The 10,246-nt window shown below is 50.4% G+C and overlaps 1 protein-coding gene across 1 annotated transcript; it reads left to right on the top strand.

The window, feature by feature from the left end:
• The first annotated feature begins 2,644 nt into the window (after nt 1-2,644).
• fam20cl (family with sequence similarity 20 member C, like) lies at nt 2,645-8,285 on the top strand. The gene is made up of 13 exons (XM_053852317.1): nt 2,645-2,788; nt 2,887-3,061; nt 4,721-5,242; nt 5,427-5,446; nt 6,262-6,430; nt 6,493-6,571; nt 6,644-6,736; nt 6,804-6,919; nt 6,991-7,171; nt 7,326-7,435; nt 7,530-7,611; nt 7,847-7,906; nt 7,970-8,285. The coding sequence occupies exons 1-13, from the start codon at nt 2,645-2,647 to the stop codon at nt 8,229-8,231; spliced, it is 2,013 nt and encodes a 670-aa protein (XP_053708292.1). The 3' UTR covers nt 8,232-8,285.
• Nucleotides 8,286-10,246: the final 1,961 nt, after the last annotated feature.

Genomic DNA, 10,246 nt, shown 5'->3' with positions numbered 1-10,246 from the left:
GCTGGAACCTTCGGAGTCTGATGGTGAAATCATCTGTGAAGTGTTGGAGGCTAAAGCTAGTACACCACTCCCTTCTTTCCACATCTATATTTCTGTCTCAGATTCGACCGCTGTGTCTGATTTTGGTCTGAAACTTGGCACTGCCCTCAAACGGCCTGGGTTCGGCCCCGGGACCTGGTGTTCTGATCAGATCCATGAATCGTTCCAGCCATGCTTGGAGCATGAGAGTCGCCAGCAGAGGCCGTTGTTCACACGAGTCCACGCGTGCAGACCCAAGACCTGTCCAGGTGAGGAACTCTGGGCTCAAGATCCCAAGGTTTCAGTCTGCGTCATAGACAGATCCTCCTGTTTTGGGCCGCAGCTTCCATCAGCCCGAGCACAAACACTGTGGAGAAACTGTGCTGATTTGTCTTGAAAATGAACGATGGCTGTCTTCTTCTCGCTGAGACGCCACTTCCTGTAACAATCAAACCCAGATGGCTCAGGTTCCACTTGATATTCCAGTGGTGTCACTCCCCTCCTCCCCCCAACATCCGTCCTCCTTCCTCTCCCTTCTCTTCTTCTCTGCCATCCGTCTTCATTCCTCTTCTCACTCCAGATTTTCTTAGTTTCTTTCACCCTCTCTCACCTGTGCTGCAGGTTGTGTTTTCAGCTGGTGCGTCTCTGCAGCCCCCTTTCTCCCTCCCCCCCACTCTCTCCATCACCGACTGAAATATTCATGCCCATCCACACTTGGAGCAGCAACAGCAGCTGCAGCCACATGAGCCTCAAAGACTCTGGGCGTTAGAAGGGAAGGTGGTGGTGGAGGGCGAGTGGGAAGAGAGGAGGACCACGGATCAGAGCTCCACGCCAGCGAACGCTTCACACGTGCAAAGGCGCTCTTTTGTCGCCTCTTTGCTTTTGAGTTCTGAACAGTGGACGGTGGTCAGCATTCTCCCATGACTCCTGGATAATCCTCAATGGAAATGTCCTCCAGGGTTGGTGACTGTCCACAGCAGCGTCTCGTTCATGAGCATGGCTTCCTCTACACCAGTGGCCACTAGAAATGTTCACACCTCGAGACGTTCAGTTTTAATACATTAGCCATGTATGGTGGCAGTAGTGAGTCACTGAACTGGCTTGACAGCTACAAATCTGTGATAGTTACCAAATAAGGAGAAGTTCTTGGAACGAAAACATGAAAAAATAAACACTGTTCTCAATATTTTATGATATTTAGACGTTTTATGATATTTCTTTTATTCAGAATTGTATTCATGATGTACAGTTTTTCCAATATCCTCAGCTTGCACAGATGGTGTTTTTTTCTTCTTTTTTTCTCTAGTAAATTTGATGAACATGACTTGCATCTGCTTCTGCTGCAGATTGTACCTCTCCATGACAAATATATTTGCACATGGTTTCTTGTCTTTTTACAAGGTTTTCTGGTCTGTTTACATGCCTGGTTATTGAACACAAATGAAATCGGTAATTCTGAAATCAGAAATCAGTACTCACAGGAATTAATCTTGTCCTTGAATGGGCCCCAGACTCATTTGTTCTGGAAAATGTGGGCCCCGAGATCAAAAAGGTTCAGAGCCCCTGGTGCACACCACACTGCTCTGGAACGCTTGTCCACTCACATGAAAGCAAACAAAGAGCAAACATTACAGTAGTGGCAAACACAGGAGGGAAGTGAAGACACCAACGTTCCTACTCCAGGCTGGCGCATGTCATCTGAGGTTTGCCTTGTAGCTCAGCTCTTTTCTCACCAAACCCAGGCTTAAGATGCAGCAGTAGTCTGTCCATGCCGCCCTACCAAGATGATCCTCTTCAGAACAAAGGCATGGATCTGGTCTCCAGCCGGCAGACTACAGTGTTGGGCCCCCGGCGCACACACACAGGGCAACAGGGCCGGTGACGGACGTCTGCAGCGGTGAGGCTGCAGCGCGCCACACGTCGCCGTCTCCTCACCGCAGACCTGCCGTCTGCCTGCTGGCTGCAGCAGCCGTGCACTGGCTCCAGTTAGGAGATAAATCCTGGGTTGTTTCCAAGCAACCTACATTCAGCTGCGAGGGGAACGTTGCGTCAAAACTCTGAACGTTTGAGGCCGTTTGAGGACAAAGTGCCGCGGCTGTTCCGCAGATCAGACGCAGAAGCGTGTGTTCCACACGCCACGCTCTCCCCACGGGGCTCACGGCCGACCCTCTGGGACACGTGGCTTCACACGTTATACACGTCGCCTTGGAGCCACTCACTCATTAGTGGAGAGCTAACAAGCTGCATCATTTCTGAGGCCTTCAGAGGAGCAGTGAGCCAGTGCTCAACCACCCCACACTCGGACACCTTTGTTTCGCTCACTTGCTTCACGGAAGCAGGAAATATCTTCCGTGTAACCCTCCTTCAGTAATGACACTATTACTATTATTATTACTGTAATTATGGCGCCATGTGAGCATTCAATAGCAGCTTTAATCTCTCGCTCTAATTAAAGGTGAGCGCTTGCATAAGGTCATCTAATGATTTAATTGCCCTCAAATTCTTCTTCACTCAATGGTGACACTTGAACTAACAGCGGGCCTCACCCCTCGCTTATATTCAAATGAGCTTCTTTCCTATTTAAATGCTGGGTTTCTTGAGGGTTGTGCACTCGTGTCAATGAGCAATGGAGTGGCTCAATTTGGTGGATTCCAGGAAACTGCTGCGTTTTTTCCGCGGGAATCAAACAGAGCTATCTCGTGTGGAGAACTCTGACTTGTTCCTGGGCAAGTTGCGCGACTGCGAGCTCATCCCGCAGCACAAATATGAGGTAGGTGGAAGGCTGGTTTGGCAGGGCGTGGCTTATTTACGGTGCCGTTGATGGGTGAACGGAGAGCCAACGATTTGGCCTCCTTTACATGTGGGCAGGAAGTGAGGCGCACACGGAAAGAAGCACGCAGGAACAAGGCCATGTACGAGCTTCTGGAGTGGTTTGTGAAGGAGACGCCTGAGAACATCAAGCTGTTCTGGAGATGTGTATTCCAGCAGCCCCTCCTGGAGCAGTGCCCCACCCTGAGGAGGCTGCACGGCAGGCTGAGCAGTGGTAGGCCCTCACACGCGGTGATTGGTTCAGACAGCAGCAGCGGCGCTGTGTCACGCTTCACACACACACACAGGGTTAAAGGAACAGAAGAGCACATTGTGTTGGCATAGAGGTGGATCACGCTGGATTGATGATGTTTTCAAGCTCCAACTCTGCCACTGTCTCAGATGGATCCAGCTCCTGCTCATCCAGACGTGCGACCGAACCTCCTCCATCATCAGCACGCGGCCCTCCGCTGCAGCCAACATTTCCCAGGTCAGCTTCACCTTGACTCACAGGTCTCCTTAACTAAAGTCCACACTATGAAAAAAGTGCACAAAACCAAACCTACACCAACATGTAGCCATATATGCGAAGTGTTCAGAGTGGTGTGTCACTCAAAGAATGAAACAGGTCTGTTTGAGAAAATGGGGATCATCTATTTTTTGTCATCAGACAATTACAAAATTACAAACTGCAGTATTGTTGGTAACAAGTCTACAGACTAGTCAACAGACTCATGTCAAACACTAAAGCTTTGGTGATCATCTAGAGCACAATAATCCTGGTCAAAGGCAGAAAAGAGCTCTGGGGTGTTGGTCTGAGCAAGTGCACTCAGACATTGAAAAAGGATTTTGGACTTTGGAAACAAAGTCTGCAGTGGCGGAATATGCAGCGAGCCATCTGAAGGATCATTATTCAGAGAATTTCTTATTTGTTTGTGCAAGCATGATCACAATAGACCTATGAGACCTACTGGGGAGACTCTTTAAAGAACCAAGGATTGGCCTGCCTCAGGGTCCTTTGGAAATGGCAAACATGACTTCTACACCTTTTAAAACCCTAGAAAAGTCACCAAAAATGTCAAAATGGATTAAAAAAAATTAGATTTGTAATTGACTGATGACAAGAAATTTATGATCCCCATTTTGTTCTGAGTCTGGACTTTAGTTGACCTGTGGACTCCCATCATTCTCTGTGAGGAAGGGATAAGGGTCAATACCTGAAAACTCCAAGCCACAAAGCACTTCCGTCTGGTGCACTTCAGAGCAGAATATTGAACTAACAAACGTGGTTTGGCGCTGTGGTGTTGTGGTGAGAGGCCCAGGCAGCCAGGCTGTGTTTGCTCCTGGGTCACAGAGACACAGGTCAACACAGCCTGTGTTTGGATGGCGCCCGAGCAAACAATGGTGCCGCAGAAGTGCTGCCTGCTCAGCTGCGGCGCTGGACACCTCCGAGGACGTAAGTAGCTCCTTCAGCCAGCGGCTCCTCGCGAGGAACAATCCATAACCAATTGATTTCTTACATCACACAACTTTTTCAGTGCCTGCCACTTTGATGTCAACGATTAACTGACAGTGTGCTAATGAAGTTGTTAGTGAAGTGCTGGACTCCGGTCTAACCCGAGTCGATTCGAGATAGAAAACCCTCTCAAGAGTCAGGCAGGAGAGGGCGGCAGCGCTGTAGGGCTCCAGCACTCACTCCAGACATGGAGCTTCTGCTCAGTGTCAGTCAGAGATCATGTGACACACTGGGGGTGCCAGCTGTGCACGAACAGTGAAAGGAAATAGAGAAATCCATCATGGAACAGATATGTGGAAGTGAGTCTCCTGAGGAAGAGCAAGACCAGCTCACGACGTGCGAGCTTTCTTGAATCACCTTCTGTTGTTTCTGCCCAAGCAAAGCTGAGCCTTGTCTCCGTTTCTGAGCTTCTCTGGAATTTGAGACATCAAGTCTTCTGTCACTTCTGCAGCACGATGAAGACCCGGGGACCCTCGACACGCTCCGTATATCTGAGCCTGGCCTTCGTGTCCCTCCTCCTCCACCTGCTTCTGGCCCTCTTCTGTCTGTCTGTCCTGCAGACGGCGTGTGTCCCCTGCGCACCTCCCTCGCTCCCCTCCTCCGCCAAAGACTGTCCTCGACAGTGGTCACCTAAAGAGCCGGCAGACCGCCGCTGTGAGGACTCTCTCGGGGGACCCAGGTTCCCGGCTCAGGAGGAAGACCGGCGGCATGACAGCGCTGCGGAAGCCAGGAAGCTGATGAGTGCTGAGGAAGTCGGCGCAGTCGCGAAAGGTGGCTCCAAGCTGGAGGCGCTTTTTCAGCACCCACTTTACAACCTGCCACTGCCCGAGCTGCAGGAAGACGATTGGCTGATGAGGCTGAAGTCTGAGGAGGAGGACTCCAGTGAGGAAGAGGATGACAGTGAGGAAGAGGATGACAGTGAGGAAGAGGATGACAGTGAGGAAGAAGACTCCAGTGAGGAGGAGGACAAGAGCGAGGAGTGAGTACAAATCAGCTGTTATTTCATCTCTGTTAGGGAAAAAATTTGTTGGTTTTTCAATTGAGGAAATGAGGCACAGCATCAGACCTTCACTGTGCTGTGGAGCCAATGAGAGGACAGCCTCTGTGACGAGGCGGTGAGGTGCTCAGTGACACGCTCCCACCGTGTCTCCAGCGGCAGCACAAGAAAGTTCCCTCACCGCACGTCTCATCTCCTCTGCCCTGCTGCAGTCCTCTGGCTCAGCTCTCTTCCTGGCTGCTGGTGAAGAAGCTTCACCCATGAGCACACAGGTGAAACTGATGAGTGTGGCTGGACCTCGGAGCCAGCAGCGACAGCATGTTCACTCCCTCTGCAGCACTTTCGACCTCCTCTCTTCGCTCTTTAACACGTGGCATCATGGGAGACCATCTGACCATCTTGACACCACGGATGAGCAGGAGAAGTGATCGAAGGGAGCAAGCGCGTGAGACTTGGGTCGGACCAAACTGGTAACCACCGTCACGTAACCAAGGGAAGTGTGAATCCAGTGGGACACTCCTGGGGTGCGAGGAGCTGGTGCAACATGGCCGACTCGTTTGATGGGTGAGGGAGAGCCGAGAAAACCTCAGGTCAAATCACTCCAGCAGCTTGGTTCCTGCACTCACGAACCACAGATGAAAGAATGCAGGTCCACAGGTAAATCTGGCTCCGCTCTGCGTCAGTCCCCAGCTGGTAAACTGTCCTATGCACCGAGCCCAAAACACTCTAGTCAGCTCTTAAAATTCCAAGGCGGAGCTTCAGAATCCTGGTCCCAGACCAGCAGCTGCAGGTCTGGACCCGGAGCAGACCTTCTGCAGCTGTGACCTTGAGGTCCACCGACGGTGTTGTGATGACATGAGAGAAGGTGGTCTAGCTCAGTGGGTCTAAACCCAGCCTGTTGTTGGTGTGAAGGGACAGCGAGAGTGAGGAGCAGGGCTATTACAAGCTGGACTGGACCTCGGACGTGAACACACACCCGCCCTGGCTGCGCTTCCACCTCAACATCAACCGTTGGCGGCTGTACGACCGAAGTGACGCCAACATCGCCCAGCTGTCGCACCACTTGGCGACAGAGAGGATCATCGGAGCAGGTGAGGAGCGAGTGAGGCGGTGAGCATCAGCCTGTCACACCTGCTGTCTCTTGCGTCTCCAGTGCAGATGTCCGGCGGCACACAGCTCAAGCTCATCCTTTCCTTCCCCAACCGTGGCCGAGCTCTTCTCAAACCCATGAAGTGAGAACACGATCCCACACGAGGGCGGAGCGTGTTGCCCCAGCTGATGATGATGGTGTTTCTGATGGGCAGACAAACCCGAGAAACTGAGACGGATTCCAACCTCTTCTACTTCTCTGACTTCGAGCGACACAACGCAGAGATCTCTGCCTTCCACCTGGACAGGTAGCTCCAGCCACCACACTGACTGACGCCTCCTGACACATGTGGCTCAAGTTTGCTGCTCTGTCAGGGTGCTAGGCTTCAATAGGATCCCTCCTGTCATCGGACGACTCATCAACGTCACCGCTGACGTCAGAGAGATCACCACGGACCGCACACTCGCGAAAACCTTCTTCTCTTCTCCGGGTTTGTCTCATCGATCACTTCCAGCCTCAGCCGCACCAAGTAAAGCAAGACTGCGCTCTGCCGCCATCTAGCGGGGAACGTTTGCTTCTACGGCTCCTGTGACTACTACTGCTCCACCGAGCACCCGGTCTGCGGTCGGCCCCACGCGCTGGAGGTCTCCGTGGCCGTGATGTTGCCCGACACCAAGATCGCACCACGAAGATCCTGGAGGTCTCCATGGAAACGCTCGTACAGCCGCTCAAAGATAGCCACGTGAGTTTTGGCACCCTTTGCAGGTGTAAAAATGCTTCTCATTTTTCCATTTGTTTCTGAATTTGATTTCATAAAGTCATTTGCACGCGCATCTGAGACCACGGTACAAGTTCGTCATGTCTGTTGTCACGTAATTTATTTTGATGTCTCTCAGGTGGGAGACAGACCCTGACTACTGCGACCAGGTGAAACAGACACCTCCATACAACAGCGGTACCAGGCTCGTGGACCTGATGGACATGGTGATCCTGGACTTCCTCATGAGTAAGTCACTCTCTGTGTTCTGTCAGCCAGTTCTGGGTGGAGGCCTGCACTCTCCGCTGCTCCTCTGACGTCTCTGAGTCTGTGTCCTCACAAGGCAACATGGATCGACATCACTACGAGACCTTCGAAAGCTTTGGAAACGAGACTTTTCTTCTACACCTGGATAACGGACGAGCGTAAGTGCTGCCAAGTTAGAATCCAGGGCGAGGAAGAGCTGTGACTCTCAAGTGGTGGGGTCAAAAGGTTACTTGGGTTGCGAGCACAAGTCTCCCATGACAGCAATGTTGAAGCTCCAGACATAATGAGGTCGGCTCAAAGTCGACATGGTCACTTTTCCGGGCATATCTCCAGACAAGTTCATTTGTTCATCTCCACAAAAGCCGACTCAGACGTCGTCAATGTGTGTCCTAGATTCGGGCGTCACTCCCGAGATGAGCCGTCCATCCTGGCTCCTCTGCAGCAGTGTTGCAGGTAAGCAGAGCTTAGGCTGTGCTGTTGTCAAGACTCTGGACTCACTCACCAGTGACTCCGCAGGATTCGCCAGTCCACCCTCCTGCGCCTCAAACTTCTGGCCCATCCCACTTTCCACTTGAGTGACGTCATGAGGGAGTCGCTGGCTCAGGATCCTCTCACAGCCATCGCACCCCTTCTCACCGAACCGCACCTTTCAGCGTTGGACCGTCGCCTAGCAACCGTGCTGCAGGTGGTGAAGACCTGCCAGGAGCATCATCAAGATGTCACATTTGATGACTTGGACAGTGACACCAAGGGAAAGGAAAACAATGATAGGTCTTGATGGGACTGATCCAGTCAGTTTCAGGTGTGTTCCAGGTGTGGGGCCTCAAGAGAACCTGGGAATAATTAAACTGAAATTTATTTTGTGTAATAATTAAAGAACCCCTTTGATGAAACCAAATGTCATGTGAAATAAATGTTTAAAAAGATTGCAACAGTGTGTATGAAATGTTATCTCCAGGAAGACAATGAATTTGCTGAGCTCTTTCTGAACACGTTAACGTGAACATTATATCAGGGGCCAAAGCAGACTGCTGCAATAGTTTATAACAATATTTTACAAAATGATTTACGATTTAAGGAAGGAATGGAAGGGAAATGTAAAATTAAAAAAAATCTATATACCGTAATTTCCGGACTATAAGCCGCTACTTTTTTCTCGCGGTCTGAACCCTGCGGCTTATAAAACGATGCGGCTAATATATGGATTTTTACAGGGATATTCCACTCAATCGGCCACCAATTATGAAAGGCTGAACTCGTTGTGATCTGTGAATGCCGACCACTGCCTGTCATTGCCGGTCACAAAATCCGATCACATGTGACAGCAGCCGTTCTGATGAGGCACCGCTCGCGGTTTGTGATGCGTCCGCTCCTCCCTCCCGACTTGCCACTCGCTTGGCAACGGTGTGTCTAATGCGGAAGCCTTTTTCAGTCTGTCATGTCAAGTATGCATCCTCCAGCACATGCACGTTAAAAGGCATCAACGCCACGAATTCAATACGATATTTAAAACACCAGCACTTGACGGAGCACAGAGAGTTTTCTGGTGCTCATGAAAGTGAAACTGCAGGAACGAGCGGTCTCTCGCGACACTCGCCGGTCTGAGCGTGACGTTCAGAACGCGAAGCATATTGCCCGAGAAATAATCATTAATTTCACCGCGCTAGATGAGCAGCCTTTCTCAGGTGTCGTTTTAAGACGGAATCAACCACGGCCGAATCCGCTGCAGTCTTGTGTGTGTCAGATGCAGCGTTCGCGGTCCACCACCTGAATCTGAAACTTTTGAAACCGTCCAGAGTGAGAACTTTCATGAAAGAGGTTGAAGACAGCTGCTTCAGCTGAGTGCTCTCCCTGTCTCTCGGAGGATCCCGAGTTTTTAGAGTCTAATGAGCATGCTCTTTGCTGGCAAAAATATTGAGCTTCGTCACATCAAACCGATGACATCACGGGCGTTTTATTTACCTTTAAAGCGCTCAAATTGCGCTGTTTTCGCCCGCATGTCCGCAGCTCTGCTAACAGAGACGATCTACTGGAGGGTGAAAACGGGGCTTTCTGAACACTTTAAATGTGAATAAGATGTGAGGAGTTCATGACTGGAGTTCAGAACATTGGCAAGATTGTTTCATGAGTCAGTCTCGACACTGGACCCTGTTTTCAAAACTAGTACTAGAGGATCGCTAGAAGTGATTCTCATGCATTTTCTGTGGCGCAGACAGCATGTATGAAAAAAATCCATTTTCCTTCTTAGATTTGGTGGGTGCGGATAATATTCCGGTGCGCTCTGTAGTCCGGAAAATACGGTATATGTCACTCGGAGGACTGTGATCTGAAGCAGGGAAGGATACACACGGTCGAACAGCGCAGTGAGTGCTTCATTTTATTGGTCTAATGTCACAAGGCTGGAAATTGTGGAAATTGATATTCAAATCAGGATTAATTTTTGTTGCGCAGCGTAGGCATTTTTTGAGCTGAGATCGTATCAGCTGTGCACAATAGCGCACGGACTCAGCATAGAGGGAGCTCCAAACACGTCAGCTCACTCAACTCATTTCTTCTGAGTTGTTCAGAGACAGCTTCAATGGCCACTAATAATTATTTTCCGTCTGATGGTGACATATGGTGCAATGGCAGTAAAGCACACATGAAGAAGAGCATGCGATGATGGATACTCACAATATGTACACGCCTGTTTACGATGTACAATGGACAGGACACAGTCTCTGAGCAAAAGTGCGAAGAGGGAAAAGAGCAAGAGCAAAACTGTACTGTTTATGTGGTTTGATTGTTTCTGGG

The sequence above is a fragment of the Synchiropus splendidus genome, chromosome 19 (genome assembly GCF_027744825.2).
Source record: "Synchiropus splendidus isolate RoL2022-P1 chromosome 19, RoL_Sspl_1.0, whole genome shotgun sequence".
NCBI lineage: Eukaryota > Metazoa > Chordata > Actinopteri > Syngnathiformes > Callionymidae > Synchiropus > Synchiropus splendidus.
This window is presented reverse-complemented; position numbering and strand designations above follow the sequence as displayed.